The sequence below is a fragment of the Pseudophryne corroboree genome, chromosome 1 (assembly GCF_028390025.1).
Source record: "Pseudophryne corroboree isolate aPseCor3 chromosome 1, aPseCor3.hap2, whole genome shotgun sequence".
Classification (NCBI taxonomy): domain Eukaryota; kingdom Metazoa; phylum Chordata; class Amphibia; order Anura; family Myobatrachidae; genus Pseudophryne; species Pseudophryne corroboree.
The window spans coordinates 633,337,436-633,358,348 of record NC_086444.1 but is presented as its reverse complement, the minus strand read 5'-3'; the positions used below and the strand labels follow the sequence as shown (position 1 = coordinate 633,358,348).

Genomic DNA, 20,913 nt, shown 5'->3' with positions numbered 1-20,913 from the left:
TTCACAAGGAGGTAACTTGAAGCACTGGCACTCTTCCTCTGAGCCAGCCCCCTTTTGTAAGGGGAGAACACGCAGGATTGGCTGGACACAGATTGGGAACTTCATTGGTAATACTCTGGTCTCCAACATGGCTGCCCCCAGCACAGGAGACATACTTAGCTGTTAGCACACCACAGCTTTAGCCAGCGTCTGTCTCTGACACACTATACTGTGTCACCACTAGAGGACCTTACCGCAGCGATCGGCTCTTCAGACCCTCGGCCCCCAGCCCTTGGCAGCCGCACATCCGTCCAGGAGGACCTACCGCCAGCAGCTCCCTGCCGCCGCAGCCGCACCAACCAGCGGGATGGTAACCCGCGGGAGCACCCGCCGGAGGTAAGGCTCCAGAGCCTGACACTATGCATCCTACATATAACGTCTACATGGCTTCAGATATTGGTCCTAATTCAGACCTGATTGCACATCTACAACTTTGTAGAGGTTTGCGATCAGATAGTCGCCGCCCGGGCAGAGTGAAAAACCGCCCTGTGTAAGTCTGCATATCCTTTGCGTATAGCTTTGCAAACACCGGCCAGCTGCAAATCCGTTCGCAACTCACTCACCATCTAATGTTTTTTCCAGTCTGTGCGTAGCCCAGGACTTACTCCTACAGTGTGAAAGAAATAGGCTGATCGGGCCAGAACTCGCATCACATACCCGCACTGAAAACACTTGGGAACGCCTGCATTTTTCCAGACACTCCCAGTAAACGGGCAGTTACCACCCCCAAATGTCTGCTTCTTGTCAATCAGCCTGTGTTCACCGCGATCATAAAAGACGCAGGATTTTTTAGAAGATTGGCCTCGCGCCTGCTCATTACGATCCGAGCGCATGCACAGTCATTTGATAATCGGCTGATGTGAAATTTCGCACAACAGCGATCAGGTCTGCATTAGGCCTATAGACTCTGTTCGACTGATTCAATTGATTTTGCACGCAGCTACCACTAGGGGTCGCAAAACGGAGCATTTCGATTGTTACTCCATTTAGACACCAGGTAGCCATGGGGGTGACATTTTTCCAGCAGACTCCTGAGGTGCGAGAAGAAATGTGCACTGCGGACCTTATTCAGAGATGGACGCAGAACGCTGCATATGCAGCCAGTTCTGCGTCCATCTCCTTACATGCTGGGGGCCGCCCAGCATGTGTGAGGCTACCTCCGGATAAGTCCGCAATTAGATTGTGGATTTATTTAGTTTGCAAATTTACTAAAAATAAAAAACGAAGAAATCTAATGTACATAAGTATTCACAGCCTTTGCTATGAAGCTCAAAATTGAGCTCAGGTGCATCCTGTTTCCACTGATCACCCTTGAGATGTTCCTAAAGCTTAATTGGAGTCCACCTGTGGTAAATTCAGTTGATTGGACATGATTTGGAAAGGCACACACTGTCATGATCCTGACTGTATTTCTCATATTTGGTGACTTACCTCTGCCATCTGTCCTGGATCCTGTGTCTTTTCTGCTCACTGGGATAAACAGCTTGCCAGTACCATGAGTTTCCTGAGTGCTGAGAGGTAACGAGCTCCACAAGTATTGATTAACCTTATGTGTGAACATTGAATTCAGCAAGTCTCTCTATGCTGTGCCTACACAGCAATCATTGTTGTCATTATACTATATGCCTTTCTGACTCCAGTGGCCACCAGATACATTGTCCACTGTGCTCAGCTCTCTGGTGTTTGGGCCTAAAAGTCAGCATCCTCTGTTTATTTTAGGAGTTTAGGCTTCAGTGTTTTTCTGGACTGCTAGGCCTCACTCCACATCAGAGCCTAACCTGGAGTACTGACATGACAGGGTCTGCTCACCTGACCTGGGGCTATCCAATCCTGCTCCAGCCTGAGACTCTCTGAATCACCTGACTCTGTTTACCAATCACCAAGGACCAGGAAGTATAAGTAAAGAGACTTGTGTTACAGACGGGACCAGTTCCTTGTGTCACACAGCTCTTTGTGAGCTTCGTAGCTGAGTCCCTAAAAGGTAACCCTTTTACTTTGGTTCCTGTAAAACTCTGCTCTTTCGCTACCCAGTCTGGATTACAGCTGTGTTACCAGTTATATCCAGTATTCTTCTCGTCTTAAAGCCACAGCTGCAGTATTCTTCAGTCTCGTCTTAAAGACACAGCCGCAGTATTCATCAGTCTCATCTTAAAGACACAGCCGCAGTATTCTTTGGTCTCATCTTAAAGACACAGCCGCAGTATTCTTCAGTCTCGTCTTAAAGTCACAGCTACAGTCTTCAGTTCTTCAGCCTTATCTTAAAGTCACAGCCACAGTCATTGTTCTACTTACGGTTGCGTTTCCAGTTATATCCGGTACCAGCCCAGATTACAGTTGCGTTCCAGTATACAGTTACACAGCCCGGTTCACAGTGCGGTTCTCAGTCTCACCGGTAACCAGCCCGGTTTTCAGTCTCACAGGTAACCAGTCCAGTTCAACGTCTTCAGATCTCCTCCTAGTTCTGCGCAACTCTAGAGAACCTATTTCATAGTAACCTTGAGCACACAAACACCTACTGCTGTGACAGTATATCCAGTTAATTCTCACCAATACATTCACCATTCTGCTATCAACACCAAGTCCCTGGTGAGCCAGTTGTCAGGCTACAGCTGCCTCTGCCGAGGCCTGGGCTCGACCCCCGATCAGGGATTGCTCCTTACTACTTCATCTCACTGATTCCCACAGACCAGCCAAATATACACATAGTCCTCCAGTTACCCTCACGGACTTCACATACACGCCGGGTTCACAAAAACCACAGTCATGAAACACACCTGTCTAAATAAGGTCCTACACTTGACAGTGCATGTCTGAGCACAAACCAAGCATGAAGTCAAATGAATTGTCTGTAGACCTCCGAGACAGAATTGTCTCGAGGCACAAATCTGGGGAAGGGTACAGAAAAATATCTGTTGCTTTGAAGATCCCAATGAGCACAGTGGCCTCCATCATCCATAAATGGAAGAAGTTCGGAACCACCAGGACTCTTCCTAGAGCTGGCTGGCCGTCTAAAGTGAGCGATCGGGGGAGAAGGGCCTTAGTTAGGGAGGTGATCAAGAACCAAAATTCTCTGGTCTGATGAGACAAAGATTGAACTCTTTGGCGTGAATGCCAGGTGTCATGTTTGGAAGAAACCAGGCACCGCTCATCACCAGGCCAATACCATCCCTACAGTGAAGCATGGTGGTGGCTTCATCATGTTGTGGGGATATTTTTCAGCGGCAGGAACTGGGAGACTAGTCAGGATAGAGGAAAAGATGAATGCAGCAATGTACAGAGACATCCTGGATGATAACCTGCTCCAGAGCGCTCTTGCCCACAGACTTGGGCGACGGTTCATCTTTCAGCAGGACAACGACCCTAAGCACACAACCAAGATATCAAAGGAGTGGCTTCAGGACAACTCTGTGAATGTCCTTGAGTGACTCAGCCAGAGCCCAGACTTGAATCCGATTGAACATCTCTGGAGATCCAACCTGATGGAGCTTGAGAGGTGTTGCAAAGAGGAATGGGTGAAACTGCCCAAAGATAGGTCTGCCAAGCTTGTGGCATCATATTCAAAAAGACTTGAGGCTCTAATTGCTGCCAAAGGTGCATCAATAAAGTATTGAGCAAAGGCTGTGAATACTTCATGTACATGTGATTTCTTCGTTTTTTATTTTAAATACATTTGCAAAAATCTAAAAAAAAAAAACTTTTTTCACGTTGTCATTATAGGGTATTGTATGTAGAATTTTGAGGGAAAAACTTAATTTATTCCATCTTAGAATAAGGCTGTAACATAACAAAATGTGGAAAAAGCGAAGCGCTGTGAATACTTTCTGGATGCACTGTATGGTGTGTGTGTGTGTGTGTTTGTGTGTGTATGTATGTCTGTGCAAGACTAGACTAGTCAGTCAGTGGGTGAGAGCTACTTCGCTGGGCCGTAACATTAACCATCAATGTCCTGGAAAGGACACCACATTTACTCCCAAAGTCAGATAGTTAAAGATGGGTTGAGTGCCCACGTTCTTGTAAATTAAAAATAAAATGTTTCCCATCATTATGGGACACCCTGTATTAAAGATCGGTTGGGAGCAAGGTCAAAGAGGTGTTTGTGTCAGACCTTATACGACATTAGGTGATTTGGTGAGATTCATGGCAGCAGATTTTGTAGTGTAATTTATGTACAAATTAAGTAATCTACCAATTTACCTAAACTCTCTCCCTAAACTGGTGTGAAGGGAATTTCCAGTATGTTTCTTCAAATAATGAAACTCAAGTTGTTCTTGGACATCCAAAAGGCAAAAGGTTAAAACAATACTGCACTCTGCTGTACATAGGTGGAATCATTTCTATGCACAGATTTCTTAAGTACTCACCATTGTGTAGTTGGTAAATGAGTCTTGGACATTTAACAGTTATCTATATAGTGCACACATTTTCTGCAGTTCTTTTACAAAATATTTGGCATTTCACATCAGTCATTGTGCCAATGGAGCTTACACTCTATGGGGGTAATTCCATAGATGTGCTAAATTTAGCACATCTACGATCATTTACTCTGACATGTGGAGCATGCGCACGGCGGTGATGCTTTTGAACCTGGCGAGTAGCTCCCTGCCAGCGCAGCTCCTGGGTGCTGGCAGGCCGCAGCCCGCCTCCCCAACGGTCTGGACATGCCTGCGATGTCCGGACTGTGCCCTGCCATCAGCGTTCTAACGACGTTGGCACTTCCCCTGCCACCATGAGACCACCTCTACCTGTCAATCAGGCAGAGGCGATTGCAGCCCAGAGATGCTGTTAGCATCTCACTGGACTCCCGGGATGCACACTCCAAAAAGTGATTCAGACTGTGATCGCTGCCGCTGCAGTGATGCAGTCTGAATTGACCCCCTATATTCACTGCCACATTTGCACAGTATACACATTAGGGCTATTTTTTTTTTTTTTTTTGTGAGGAGCCAATTAACCTACCAGTATATTTTTTAATTGTTTTCAAAATCTCAATGTCAGTGTATATTGATAAGGTTGATGGTCTATGCTGTTGTTATTCGTAATTTAAATGGAGATATTTTCTTTTAGCTCCATAGAAATGATTTCTTGTATTCATAGATAAAATAAGAAACTAGGTGAAATACTTTTCCTCCTTAGAGCTGTGTGTTTCTCAGACTGTAACGTCTGAGAAACATGTAGCTCAACAAGATGGACAGGTAAACAAGTAAAGCACTGATACATAACCATATAAAGAGAAACTAGAGATAGATTTAGGGGTCTATATGCTAAGCCTTGGAGAGAGATAAAGTGGACTGCGATAAAGTACCAGCCAATCAGCTACAGGCTGTGTTTGCACTTATCTCTCTCCAAGGGGGATATTTAATAAACATAATTATCTAAAAAAATAAAATAAAAAAAGATAAATATCTCCCTTCCAGTGGCAGTTGCAGCACAGTCCAAGATTTAAATAGGGCTGCCACACCAACTGCCAGTGAGTCCCAACCAGCAATGTCTGGCAGTGTTTGGGGTGGCAGTTGGTGTGGCTCCCCTATTTAAATTTTGTACTGTGCTGCAACTGCCACTGGAAAATAAATATTTATATCTCTTTTGATTTTTTTTTTAGATAATTATATCTATTAAATATGCCTCCAAATCTTAGCACATAGACCCCTTTATCTCAAAATATACCCAGAATATATGTACATATTAAAAATACTCATATCATAAAATTCAATAATGGAGAAAGCGAGAAATACTGTATGGCATGTGACACATTATTGTGATGGGAATTCATGTCTTGTAAATGCAGACCTATAGTTATGTGACTGCAGCATGAACTAAGTGAAGACAGACTGTATTATTCGATGAAACATTGCATCTGCAAACTTAGGGGCCGATTCCGAGCTAGACGCAGTGGAGCAATGTTTTTCATCTGCATGCGCCTGATTTGCACCCCACATGTGTCATGCTATTGTACATACAAAGTTGCAGTATAGATTTGAATGCTCAGTTGTAGAAATGTGAGGGGCATTCCTGGACAGTGAGTGGGCGGAAACAGGGGAGTGGCTAAAAAGATACACGGAGATGTTGCCTCTTAGGTGAGTGTTGGAGGCATGTCGCAGAAAGTGGTTGTACACAAAGACGCTGAACCGCTCACATATGAGGCCATACTCAGAGGCACCTGCCAGTAAGTTTCAATGGAGTGACCGCATCTGCACCTGACTCAGAACTACCTTCTGATTAAACCGTATGATGCATAAGCATGGAGAAACGCGTTAAGGGATTCATTCACTGCACTTACGCGGTCCTGACGGGTCTAGTACGGCTGACCGGCGGTCTCCTGACCGCTAGTCAGCTTACCGACGCCGGGATCCCGGCAGCATACCGATGCCGGGATCCCGGCGGGGAGGGGCGAGTGCAGCAAACCCCTTGCGGGCTCGCTGCGCTCGCCACGCTGCGGGCTCGGTGGCGACCTGAGGTCGCCACGGGTTCTATTCCCACTCTATGGGTGTCGTGGACACCCACAAGTGGAAATAGTCCCTGTTGGTCGGCATGCCGGTCAGCTGACTGGCGGTCACATGAATACCACCCGGTGCTGACCACCCAGACCACCCGCAGACCGGAGGCTGTTTTGCATCATCTACTTGCTATAACCCGGAACCGCACTCCCCCTCCCCGTGGACACGGACGTACCGCCGCATCAATCCCACACCATCGGATCACTGCACCAAAAGCCGGCTGTGCTGAGACTTATAAGCGGCAGTGGTGAGATCTTGGTCGGCGGTGGGGAGGGCACAGAAGAGCGCTGTCTCTGTGGGTTTTGAAAGTACTGTGTGAGCCACACTAATGTAACATCGGCTGATCTGCTGGTAAAAATACGAGGCTCACCTCTTTTCAACCAAACAGTCCTTCTCTGGATTTACAAATAGCACTAGTATTGTGCTTAATTATCCTATATTGGAGCTCCTTATGTAGATCGTCTGTGGACTCTATACATACATTGGTGGTATCATGGACTGATAAATATGCAGTGCTGAATATTGGTGTAATATATAAATTTTTTTATATTGTATTGATTTTAGAAAAATTATATATTTTTTTTATATTAATAAATTGTCTTTTGACTAGTGAAATGATACGCTCTCTTGTGATACTGTGTATCTTATTGTTTTGGACACCCATAAAAGCCCTCTTCCTCTCGATCTTCTTGCAATCGGCTGTGCGAATGGATTCTTTGTTAAATCCATCGCTCAGCAACGATCCGCTTTGTACCCATACGATGCGCCTGCGCAGTAGTGACCTGATCGCTGCACTGCGAAAAACGGCAGCATGCGATCAGATCGGAATGACCCCCTTTGTCAGATCGTGACTGAAGCATTATAGCGTTTTTATTGAAGTACTTACTGTAAACCTAAACGGTTGTCTGTTTATCTTTTCAGTCCACTTGTTGTAGCGGGTATTGGAGTTCTGGTGCTGCTCGCTTTACTGGTTGTGTTGTTTTACTTTGCACAAGGAAACCCTCCACAAGATCCTCTATTTTATGGTAAGTGGGGAGCTCTATTTTATTTCGTTGTTACACAGTAGCTCTCATTAGCCACAAATGGGAGATCCTAGCAGAATTTTGCAGTCAGTTATTATGTGTTGTACTGAATATATTAGTACAAGCATTGAATGTCTCCAAGTTCTGTTCTATCTTTGAATTTATAGTGCACAAACGTTTATTGCCTCTATTGCATTTTTTCTATTTCGTTGGACAGTCCGTGAACAGACAAGCATGAAATGATATTAGTCGTGTAATGCACAATAAAGCAGAACTAAACTGGCTATGAAAATACAAAAAGATCAAATATAAGTTAGACATATACAGATGTATTTTAGATTTTTGGTTTACTTTTACGCTAAAGAAATATCATTTATTGTAAACTTCTCTCTAAAGATAATTGTGCAGTTCTTGCTTTGTATTCCTTGCAGTTTAAATAGCTGTCATTTATTTTTACAGTGAATGCAGTGTCAGCATACACTATAAGGATCAATTATGCACATGCACCAGTGTGCTACCACGGGTGGTATTCATGTGACCGGCGGTCTGCTGACCGACAGTCACATGACCTCCTCCACCATCCCGCCGGCTCAGTATCCCGATGGTCGGCATGCCGACCAACAGGGACTATTTCCACTCGTGGGTGTCCACGACACCCATAGAGTGGGAATAGAACCCGTGGCGACCGCAGGTCGCCACCGAGCCCGCAGCGTGGCGAGCGCAGCGAGCCCGCAAGGTGCTTGCTGCACTCGCCCCTCCCCGCCAGGATCCCGGCGTCGGTATGCTGCCGGGATCCCGGCGTCGGTAAGCTGACCGGCGGTCAGGAGACCGCCGGTCAGCCATACTACACCCTGCTACCACAGTACATTTGCCATATTGTGGTGACATGATACATTTAGGTGTCTATTTACTAAGCCTTGGACGGAGATAAAGCAGACAGAGATAAAGTACCAGCCAATCAGCTCCTAACTGCCATGTTATAGGCTGTGTTTGACAAATGACAGGAGCTGAATGCTGGTACTTTATCTCTGCCCACTTTATCTCCGTTCAAGGCTTAGTAAATAGACCCCTTAATTTTGAGCCATTGCACCCACTTTTTGCTGGATGCACATGGGTGTGCACATGAAAATGGCACCATCTTCTAAGATGGAAAAATGTATCTTCTGAGGGCAGAAGTTTGGTGGATTGGGCTGTTTTTGGTTAATTGCCCCTTGGGGGTCATTCCGAGTTAATCGCTCGCTAGCAGTTTTTAGCAGCCGTGCAAATGCATAGTCGCCGCCCACGGGGGAGTGTATTTTTGCTTTGCAGGAGTGCGAACGCCTGTGCAGCAGAGCGCATGCAAACACATTTTGTGCAGAACAAGACCAGCCCTGTAGTTACTTATCCTGTGCGATGATTGCTGCGACAAGTGACAAAGTAATGACGTCAGATACCTGCCCAGCAAACGCCCGGCCACATCTGCGTTTTACCAACCACTCCCAGAAAACGGTCAGTTGACACCCATAAATGCCCTCTTTCTGTCAATCTCCTTACGATCGGCTGTGCGAATGGAATCATCGCTAGAACCAGTGCAAAACCACAATGGACTTCGTACCCGTACGAAGCTCGTGCGCATTGCAGTGCATACACATGCGCAGATTAGCCATTTTTTTCACTGATTGCTACACAGCGAACAACGGCAGGTAGCGATCAACTCGGAATGACCCCCACTATTGCTATATTGCCACAACAAATCAGTAGATCCAGCAGTGAAGCTAGGCTTTATGTCATCTGGGGCAAAGACTTAGCTTAGGAGGCAGCAGTCAGGCAGGTCCCACGAGGCTGTGAGTGAGGATAAGGAGGGGCCATCAAAATGGAGACAGGGGCTGCAGTGTCATTTTCATTTGTGGATGCCATAGGAACAATTTGTAATGGTCCCTGGGTACTGCCCAAGATAAAAAAAAATGCATATACACATGGGGCTTTGACATGAGAGGCGTGGCCCTTTGCTGCGGGCCTTATAGCAGCTGCACCCACTGCTACTATAGTAGTTCCACTTTTGGTCTGTAGAATCCACTTGTTAAAGATAAAGTACACCACCTTTTTAGCATACCTAGAGCTTTGGTCTTCCCTGCCCCATCCTATACTGAGAAGTAAAGCATTATGAGGGAGAAAAGCTTGTTTACACTGGATCTTCATTGTCACACCTCAAGCTTGTGAAGTACTTGACAATGCTTTTTCAGTATTTGTTATACCAAGTTGCCCATATTTAAATACCATTTCACTTTGCTTATGTTGTTTGTACAGTGGGGTAGATTTACTAAGCAACAACTTTAGCAAACTACTGATTCTCAATGGTGTTGATCCTGAAATGTATTATGGTAATAATTTTAAATGCAAAACAACCTGGTTTAGCTTTTGATATTATTGCTAATTTAAATGTTGGTGTCAAAACTGCACAGAATCCACCACTTAGTTAATCTAGCAAAATGTGAGTTTGTGTCTGCTTTGTGCACTATGGGGGTGATTCAGAGCTTATCGTAGATGTGCTAAATTTAATTTAGCACATCTACGAGCAGTTTCTCTGACATGCGGGGTTACGCCCGGCACAGGGCTAGTCTGCCCTTCGCATGTCAGGTCCCCCCTCACAGGTGCAAAAGCATCGCACAGCGGCGATGCTTTCACACCAGCCAAGTAGCTCCCTGCCTGCAAAGCCTAGCTGCGCTGGCAGGTGGCTATCCACCACGTCCTTGGTCGCAGCGGCTGCGTGTGATGTCATGCAGCCCCCACGGTCCGCCCCCACAATGGTCCGGACGCTCCTGCGTTGTCCAGACCACACCCCACCAACGGCGTTCTAATGCCATTGGCACACCCCCTCACATCCAACAAATACCTTCTCAGACAGGCAGAGGCGATCACACCAGTGAGATGCTTTTAGCATCTCACTGGGACTTACTGGGTGCGGACGTGCAGTGCGCACTCCACAAGAGCCTTCAGAGTGCGATCGCTGCCATTGCACGATCGCCTCTGAATCACCCCCTATGTCATCATACTCCTCCGTCACCTCTGTTACCCCCCTCTGGCATGATGATATATGCAACTCTTTAGCAGTCATGCTTGTTTTCCTTCCAGAGAGTCATTCGAAAAGGAGATAATGATTTGTAGGAGCAAAAAGACCATCAAAAGTTGTTTCAGATTTTGTGCGTCCGACCCTTTGGTATTTGGTTGTAAATCCCACCTTTAAATTGTAATTGACACCTCATACCTACGTATTAATTTTTGTTTTTCTTCCTTTACTTTCACCAATCATTTTTAGTTTTTGCAATCTTCTCCTTTACAAGCGTCATTGATTTAATAATATATCTGGAAGAAGATGGCTACATCAGTGGATTTATGGAGTTCTACATGAAAGAGGTAAAACTTACTTGTTCAGCAGTTTCATGATCTCAGGTTTAAAATAAAGCTATTGTTAACTAGTAATTCCCCCTGGCAACTAATCTACAAGGCTGTTTGGTAAATTGGCAGTGCCGTTTCTTGCGGCAGGCGAGCAGTGCAACCGCACGGGGCGCCCGCCGCAGCACTTCTTGTGTTCTGTGATTCCCCCTCCTCCCGAGTTCCCAGCTCGGGGGGCGGAGTTTCGCAGAATGACGCAGTGGTAGCCAAGCGCCGCAAAGACGAGGGAGAGGCTGCCGAAGAGCGGGAAGAACTTCAAACGTAAGTCAGCCTCTCTCTCTCCCTCCCCCCACTCCCTCCTCCCCTCTGCCACCATGTGTAAAATGGGGACTCTTGCCTGCCATCATGTGTACAATGGGGACACTTGCCTGCCGTAATGTGTAAAATGGGGACACTTGCCTGCCGTAATGTGTAAAATGGGGACTCTGGCCTGCCGTATTGTGGAAAATGGGGACACTTGCCTGCCGTATTGTGGAAAATGGGGACACTTGCCTGCCGTAATGTGGAAAATGGGGACACCTGCCGTATTGTGTAGAATGGGGACACTTGACTCCCGTTTTGTGGAAATAGGGGACACTTGCCTGCCGTATTGTGGAAAATGGGGACACTTGCCTGCCATATTGTGGAAAATGGGGATATTTGCCTGCCGTAATGTGGAAAATGGGGACACTTGCCTGCTGTAATGTGTAAAATGGGGACTCTTGCCTGCCGTAATGGGGATTTAATGTATCAAGGGCATTGCAGTGTATGGCATAATATATATTTTTTAATTTTTTTCCTGTGCTCGCCGTGATCTGTTGGTGCAAGGTCAAAAACTGGGGTGTAAGACGAGGCCACACCCATTTCACAGAGGCCACGCCCCCTTTGTCGGGAGCGCGCGGATACCCTTTTCTTTTTATATCTATGGAAGGGGGGGGGCACATTTTTTGTTATGTCAATGGGGGGGGGGGGGGGGGTGCATTTTTAAATCACGCACTGGGAGCCAAATTGGCTAGAAATAGCCCTGTAAATTGGATTCAGTAACCAAACGTATGTTTCTATCCTGTTAACAAGATATGTATTTGTCAGTGTGTTTCCCTAGAAAAGGTTGCACGCTTAGAGGCTGATGCGGATCTTGCAGTTTTTATCAACTGCCTATGTGTCAGAGCCTACATATACATTTGAGCAACTGTGGGTGACCCAGAGTCCTTCACATATTAGCCGCATCTCCACTTTCAGCTTAGTGGACTTAACTGGGTGTCAGTGGGACATTTGTGCTTAGGATAAGTGTTCCTTGAGCATGTAGCTGGAATTGTGGGCTATCCAACAGTAACCATAAGCAGATTCACATTTATTTGGGAGAATACAATACGGTTGTAGGTGCAGCAGAATTACATGCTATTCTGAATCAGCCTCTTAATCACTATGAGCCCCTGAGTGACCATTTTTAAATGTTTCCAATGTAAAGCACTTTTGGAAGAATGAGTTCTAGTGTGGGAATGGCTTAAGGCTTTTTACCCACCAGTGTTTTACTTGCATTATAAACCTGTTTGGCGTGCAGTTGTTAACTAGCATTTTTATTTCTGATTTGGGGGCATATGTAATAGGGTCCAAGTTTGCTGGATGATCTTGGACTTTTTTTTAAAGGGGCAATCACTTACAAGTTAAAACCATGCCTTGCAAATGATTGCCCCTTTTAAAAAACATCGGAGATCAGCCGGCATCCCGCACCTCTGGCAAACTCTGACCCTATTACATATGCCCCCTGCAGTTAATTTGTTTAACTTGAGTTAATTGTATTGAATATGGATGGTGTTAGAAACACTGCAGCACTGACATGGGGTCAGATTCTGATTTGGAAGTAACTTTGTATCTGCATCAAATTATGTTGCAGTGCAAGGGCAGCAAACACATTTATATTTTTTCTGTGCAAGGTGAATACGGGCATCTTTTTGTATGTAGCCACCAATGCTGGACAGCTTTATTATTACACTGCAATTTAGATCTGAGGTTGGACTCACTTCATCATATCTAAAGCTGGGTACACACTGAGCGATGTGCCCCTAGCTGATATGTTGGCCCAATCCTGGATACATATCAATATGATCTAATGAAGGATGAAAAGTTGACTGTTCCATTCTTCACCAGCACACACCCTGTTGGTAGCGTTATCGTCCGGTTTGCTGTGCAGCAGGACTGACCGGGCAACGTCGCTAGTGACTGCGAGCACCCACATATTGGGTATACACACTTAACAATATGCCTGTTATGTCAATCCAATTCATCCAGAAATTATATATCCGGCCGACCAGGGGTTAAAGTGGGGGGGAACGAGGTGGAACTGGGTTCCACCAGCTGTAATTGTAGGGGGAACTAGTTCTATCTCCTCCATTGTCCTGCACAGTAATTCCAACAGAAAGGCCAGCCACACCACCTACATCAATAGATGAAGCAGACGGCACTAGTGTTACTTATGAGCTGCAGGCTCCCACTTCCTCAGGTCCTGGTGACTCCATGGTACTCCTCCATCTACAGCCTACAGCTCCTGGTGGTACGGTGACAGCATTCATCCCGTCCTCAGGTTCCAGTGGCTTCCTTTTCCGGCACAGCATATGTGATGTCATGCTGTCACCGCTGCTGAAGTGAAGAAGAGCCATGAAGAGGAGCAGGCTCTGTGCAACTTGAAGACAAGATGGGGCTGAAGGGACAAGAGAGGTGGGGAAGCTAATGGAGGGATACAGGGGCATAGAGCTGCTGGAGGGACACAGGCGGTGAGCTGCTGGAGTGACAAAGGCAGATGTGTGTATAAGGGGCACTACTGTGGGTATTATACAGTATGTATAAGCAGCACTACTGTGGTCATTATGTGTAAGGGGCACTACTATTGTGGGCATTATGAATTAGGGGTACTACTACTTTGGGCAATCTGTATATAAGTGGCAGTACTACTGTGGGCATTTTGTGTTTAAGCTACACTTCTGTGGGCATTATGTGTATAAGCAGTACTACTGTGGTCATTATGTGTAAGGGGCACTACAACTGTGGTCATTATGAGTAAGGGTACAACTATGGGAATTGTGTATAAGGGGCACTATTGTGGTCATTGTATATAATGGGCACTACTGTGTGGCATAATGTGTATAAAGGGTACCATTGTGTAGCGCAATGTGAATAAAGGGCACTACTGAGTGACTGGCGTTTGGCAGCTTTATCAAATAAAGCTAAATATAAAGCTGCCAAACGCCAGCGAAATGCGTAAGGGAACCAGCCTTTGACCCTGACACCTCAAAGTCACCTTCAGGACATTTTTGCAGTCATTACCATCTTGGACATTTTCAATCTATGTACGTGGAAAATTAATATAGGGAAAACCACCAAACACCTGCGTCGGATCGGAGAGGGCCTCTGGACCCTCGCTAGGTGGGATACCCGGCTAATCCACAAAACATCTGGTAATTATACCCACAAGATTGGACATATCTGCATTACTTTAAACTAAGAATCCTGTTGATATTGTGCCAGTCACAGGGACATTATTATCATCATTTGGTGTGCTCACACACATCAACTGTCGGTGGTCAGAGACTGGCTATAGAGGCTCCAATTTCTATGGTTTTATATGTGTATTTATTATATATATATGTTCAGCAACATTAAATGAATGTGATTTATTTTATGAATACACCTGTTTTTTAGATTTATTCTTAGCGCTGTTTTTCTTTTTCACATGTTGTAATCTTTTAGTCATATGAGAGATTGACTGTCTCTTACCTTACAGCAGCTTAGAGAACCAGTACATTCATAGCGCCAGAACCTGTATTTAGCAATTAATACAAATACATATTTCTTTTGCATGGAAAGCAGGGGACTCTTTTATAATTTGTTGGGGGCAAGAACACAAGCACAGGCTCTGCCTAATGGGGGGTGGGCAGTGAAGGGCCCACCGGGGTGAATGCAGTGATAGGGGCCCATACTTAAGGATGTGGCCAGCCTACAAAGGGGGTGTGGACAGCCTCCACAGAGGCTTGAACTACACAATTGACTTCTGCAGTGTAATGCAACATATCTACCATGTATAATACAAGTGCACAGTCTGGAACCTGATCCCTAGAAGAAGGAGTGGGCCCCCAGGCCGTGGGGCCCACCGGTGGTTTCCCTGGTACCCCTGTGGGCCAGTCCGACCCTGGGGGTGGGATGGGGGGGGGGGGGGTAGGTGCTGCAGCAAATGAGTTCCACCACCTCTCCAGGACCCCTTTAAACTCTGGGGCCAAGATTGTCTCAGTGTGTGCTCTGTTTAAATCTTTCTGCACATATTACATCTGCCCCACCTACAGTACGACATGGTTTTGCACGGGTGTACAGATATTTGATTTACTTTGCTTTTATTTTGCTTTACTTCCAAATCAGAATTGGGCTCATAATGCACCAGAGTGCAAGTAAAACATTAGTGGGTATGCTGCCCATGGAAACAATAGTTATTATTTTCAGATCAGTTTACATGCATTGTACTATAGATAAAAACACTATTAAATGTGAGTTCAGTATGATTTACCGATGGACACAATACCGACGGTCATAATCCCGACAGCCATTAACCTACAGTCAAAATACCGACGTGGTCAAAGTACCGACATTCATTATGCCGACATGTATTAAATGCCAACATAGTCAGAATACAAACATTTGAAATGCCGGCATGTCAACATACCGACATGCATTTTTAAGGAACTTGTTAATACTTTTCTCTAACGTCCTAGTGGATGCTGGGGACTCCGTAAGGACCATGGGGAATAGACGGGCTTCGCAGGAGACATGGGCACTTTAAGAAAGAATTTAGATTCTGGTGTGCACTGGCTCCTCCCTCTCTGTCCCTCCTCCAGACCTCAGTTTGAATCTGTGCCCGGACGAGCTGGGTGCTGTTCAGTGAACTCTCCTGAGCTTGCTGTAAGAAAGTATTTTGTTAGTTTTTTTTATTTTCAGGGAGCTTTGCTGGCAACAGACTCCCTGCATCGTGGGACTGAGGGGAGAGAAGCAGCCCTACTCTCTGAAGATAGGTCCTGCTTCTTAGGCTACTGGACACCATTAGCTCCAGAGGGATTGTACACAGGATCTCACCCTCGTCGTCCGATCCCAGAGCCACGCCACCGTCCCCCTCGCAGAGCCGGAAGACAGAAGCCGGGTGAGCATAAGAAGCAAGAAGACTTCGAAATCGGCGGCAGAAGACTCCTGTCTTCACTGAGGTAGCGCACAGCACTTCAGCTGTGCGGCATTGCTCCCTCACACACCTCACATACTCCGGTCACTATAAGGGTGCAGGGCGCAGGGGGGGGTAAGGGGGGGCGCCCTGGGCAGCAATTGGGACCTCTTTGGCAAAAGTTTAGCATATATACAGTTGGGCACTGTATATATGTATGAGCCCCCGCCAAGTAAATGTATATTTAAGCGGGACAGAAGCCCGCCGTCGAGGGGGCGGGGCTTCTTCCTCAGCACTCACCAGCGCCATGTTTTTTCTCCACAGCACCGCTGAGAGGAAGCTCCCCAGCCTCTCCCCTGCAGTTACACGGTAGAAGAGGGTAAAAAGAGAGGGGGGGGGGGCACATAATTAGGCGCAAAAATCAATCTAAACAGCAGCTACTGGGTTAACATTAAGTTACTGTGTTATTCCTGGGTTAATAGCGCTGGGGTGTGTGCTGGCTTACTCTCTCTCTCTGTCTCTCCAAAGGGCCTTATGGGGGAATTGTCTTCAGATGAGCATTCCCTGAGTGTGTGGTGTGTCGGTACGTGTGTGTCGACATGTCTGAGGTAAAAGGCTCCCCTAAGGAGGAGATGGAGCAAATGTGTGTGTGAGGGTGTCTCCGTCGACAACGCCGACACCTGTTTGGATATGTGTAATTAAGTGCTAAGGTGAGTTTATTGCACAAAAGATTAGAGAACAGACAGGGAATCTACCCATGTCTGTCCCTATGTCGCAGAGACCTTCAGAGTCTCTCAATGATCACTATCCAAAATAATAGACACTGATATCGACACGGAGTCTGACTCCAGTGTCGACTACGATAATGCAAAGTTACAGCCAAAATGGCAGAAAAGTATTCAATATATGATTATTGTAATAAAAGATGATTTGCATATCACTGATGACTCATCTGTCCCTGACACAAGGGTACACATGTTTAAGGGGAAGAAAGCTGAGGTAGATTTCTCTCCTCTCATGATGAAAAAGAGCGGGAATCTCCAGACAAGAGACTGCAGTTTCCCACAAAGACTTCTCAGGGAGTATCCTTTCCCTACTAGGGCCAGGATACGATGGGAATCTTCCCCTAGGGTGTCACGTTTGCCCAAAAGGTAGCCCTGACTTAACAGCTATCCTCAGGGATCCTGCAGAAAACGTGCACATTCTGGTACACTACTCAGACCGGCGATTGTGTCGGCATGGGTTTATAGCGCTGTAGCAGCGTGGACAGGTACCTTATCAGCAGAGATTGAGACCCTAGTATGTATATATATATATATATATATGTATATATAGAGATGTATATATTAAAGATGCTGTCTTAAGAGATATATATATAAAACATGCCCAAAGAGACATTAGTCTACTGGGTTCTAGAGTCAACGCTATGTCGATTTCTGCTTGACGTGTCCTGTAGAATATGCAATGGACAGGTGATGCCGACTTAAGAGGCATATGGAAGGCTGAGGATTGTGTGGAGAAGGGATCTCGGACCTGGTCTCCACAGCTAGAGCTGGTAATTCTGATATTTTGCCTTATATTCCTGCACAGCCTAGGAAAGCACGACATTATCAAATGCAGCCTTTCGAACACAAAGAAACAAGAAGGTCCGAGGTGCGTCCTTTCTTGCCAGAGGCAGGGGCAGAGGAAAGAAGCTGCACAACACAGCTAGTCCCCAGGAACAGAAGTCCTCCCCGGCTTCTACAAAATCCACTGCATGTCGCTGGGGCTCCACAGGCGGAGCTAGGCCCGGTGGGGGCACGTCTTCGTAAGTTCAGCCACAAGTGGGTTCACTCCCTGTTGGATCCCCGGGCAATAGATATTGTATCTCAGGGATACAAGCTGGACTTTGAGGAGATGCCCCCTCACCGACGGCCCTGCCGGCTTCCCCCCACGAGAGGGAAATAGTGTTAACTGCAATTCACAAATTGTATCTTCAACAGTTGGTGGTCAAGGTTCCCCTCCTTCAACAAGGAGGGGGTTATTATTCGACCATGTTGTAGTCCCGAAACCGGACGGTTCGGTCAGACCCATATTGAATTTAAAATCCCTGAACATATACCTGAAAAGGTTCAAGTTCAAGATGGAATCGCTAAGAGCGGTCATCGCAAGCCTGAAAGGGGGAGATTTTATGGTGTCTCTGGACATAAAGGATGCATACCTTCATGTCTCCATTTATCCACCTCATCAGGCGTACCTCAGATTTGCGGTACAGGATTGTCATTACCAATTTCAGACGTTGCCGTTTGGTCTCTCCACGGCCCCGAGAATCTTCACCAAGGTAATGGCGGAAATGATGGTTCTCCTGCGGAAGCAAGGTGTCACAATTATCCCGTACTTGGACGATCTCCTCATAAAAGCGAGATCAAGAGAGCAGTTGCTGAACAGCTTATCACTTTCTCTGGAAGTGTAACGGCAACACGGCTGGATTCTATATATTCCAAAGTCGCAGTTGGTTCCTACGGCTCATCTGCCTTTCCTAGGCATGATTCTGGACACATCCGAGGGTGGCGAGCAGTCACACAGGGAAGAAATTTCCAAGGTCTGTGGTCAAGTCAAGAGACTTGCCTTCACATCAACATCCTGGAACTAAGGGCCGTATACAACGTCCTACGTCAAGCGGAGCACTTGCTTCGCGACCAACTGGTTCTGATTCAGTCAGACAATATCACCGCAGTGGCTCAGGTGAACCGCCAAGGCGGCACAAGGAGCAGAGTGGCGACGGCAGAAGCCACCAGAATTCTTCGCTGGGCGGAGAATCACGTAAGCGCTCTGTCAGCAGTGTTCATCCCGGGAGTGGACAACTATGAAGCAGACTTCCTCAGCAGACACGACCTCCACCCGGGAGAGTGGGGACTTCATCAGGAAGTCTTCACTCAGATCACATATCGGTGGGAACTGCCACAGGTGGACATGATGGCATCCCGCCTCAACAAAAAACTACATATTGCGCCAGGTCAAGAGACCCTCAGGCAATAGCGGTAGACGCCCTGGTGACACCGTGGGTGTTCCAGTCGGTCTATGTATTTCCTCCTCTTCCTCTCATTCCCAAGGTGCTGAGGATAATAAGGAAAGGAGGAGTGAGAACAATCCTCATTGTTCCAGATTGGCCACGAAGGACCTGGTATCCAGATCTGCAAGAAGTGCTCACAGAGGACCCGTGGCCTCTTCCTCTAAGACAGGACCTGTTGCAACAGGGTCCCTGTCTGTTCCAAGTATTACCGCGGCTGCGTTTGACGGCATGGCGGTTGAACGCCGGATCCTAGCAGAAAAGGGCATTCCGGACGAGGTCATTCCTACGCTGATAAAGGCTAGGAAGGACGTGACAGCTAAACATTATCACCGTATATGGCGAAAATATGTTTCTTGGTGTGAGGCCAGGAATGCTCCTACAGAGGAATTCCAGCTGGGCCGTTTCCTTCACTTTCTACAGTCAGGAGTGAATTTGGGCCTAAAATTGGGCTCCATTAAGGTCCAGATTTCGGCCCTATCCATTTTCTTTCAAAAAGAGTTGGCTTCTAAAGGGAGTGCTGCATATTCAGCCTTTTTTTGTGCCTCCAGTGGCACCTTGGGATCTTAACGTGGTGTTAAGTTTACTGAAATCACACTGGTTTGAACCACTTAAAACGGTGGAGTTAAAATATCTCACGTGGAAGATGGTCATGCTATTAGCCTTGGCTTCGGCTAGGCGTGTGTCAGATTTAGCGGCTTTGTCACATAAAAGCCCCTATCTGGTTTTCCATATAGAGGGAGCAGAATTGCGGACCAGTCCACAATTTCTGCCAAATGTGATGTCATCTTTTCATATGAACCAACCTATTGTGGTGCCTGTAGCTACTCGTGGCTTAGAGGATTCCGAGTTACTGGATGTGGTCAGGGCTTTGAAGGTTTATGTAGCCAGAACGGCTAGAGTCAGGAAAACGGAGTCGCTGTTTATCCTGTATGCATCCAACAAGCTGGGTGCTCCTGCTTTAAAGCAAACTATTGCTCGCTGGATCTGTAACACGATTCAGCAGGCTCATTCTGCGGCTGGATTGCCGCTGCCTAAATCAGTTAAAGCCCATTCCACTAGGAAGGTGGGCTCTTCTTGGGCGGCTGCCCGAGGGGTCTCGGCATTACAACTATGCCGAGTTGCTACTTGGTCAGGTTCAAACACTTTTGCGAAGTTCTACAAGTTTGATACCCTGGCTGAGGACGACCTTGTGTTTGCTCATTCGGTGCTGCAGAGTCATCCGCACTCTCCGTCCGTTTGGGAGCTTTGGTATAATTCCCATGGTCCTTACGGAGTCCCCAGCATCCACTAGGACGTTAGAGAAAATAAGATTTTACTTACCGGTAAATCTATTTCTCGTAGTCCGTAATGGATGCTGGGCGCCCGTCCCAAGTGCGGACTGCTTCTGCAATACTTGTATATAGTTATTGCTGCAATAAGGGCTATGTTATTGTTGCATCAGGGTGAACTGATGCTCTGTTGTTGTTCATACTGTTGACTGGGTAAGTTTATCACAAGTTATACGGTGTGATTGGTGTGGCTGGTATGTATCTTGCCCTGGATTTCCAAAATCCTTTCCTTGTACTGTCAGCTCTTCCGGGCAGTTTCTCTAACTGAGGTCTGGAGGAGGGACATAGAGGGAGGAGCCAGAGCACACCAGAATCAAAATTCTTTCTTAAAGTGCCCATGTCTCCTGCGGAGCCCGTCTATTCCCCATGGTCC

The 20,913-nt window shown here is 46.5% G+C and overlaps 1 protein-coding gene across 1 annotated transcript in view; it reads left to right on the top strand.

Annotated features, from left to right (window-relative positions):
* Positions 1–20,913, top strand: part of HAPLN4 (hyaluronan and proteoglycan link protein 4) — a 126,287-nt gene that overhangs the window by 19,772 nt on the left and 85,602 nt on the right. The window contains exons 2-3 of the mRNA XM_063914563.1: positions 7,455–7,558; positions 10,851–10,948. Coding sequence (XP_063770633.1) covers positions 7,455–7,558; positions 10,851–10,948 — 202 coding nt within the window. The remainder of the gene's footprint in view (positions 1–7,454; positions 7,559–10,850; positions 10,949–20,913) is intronic.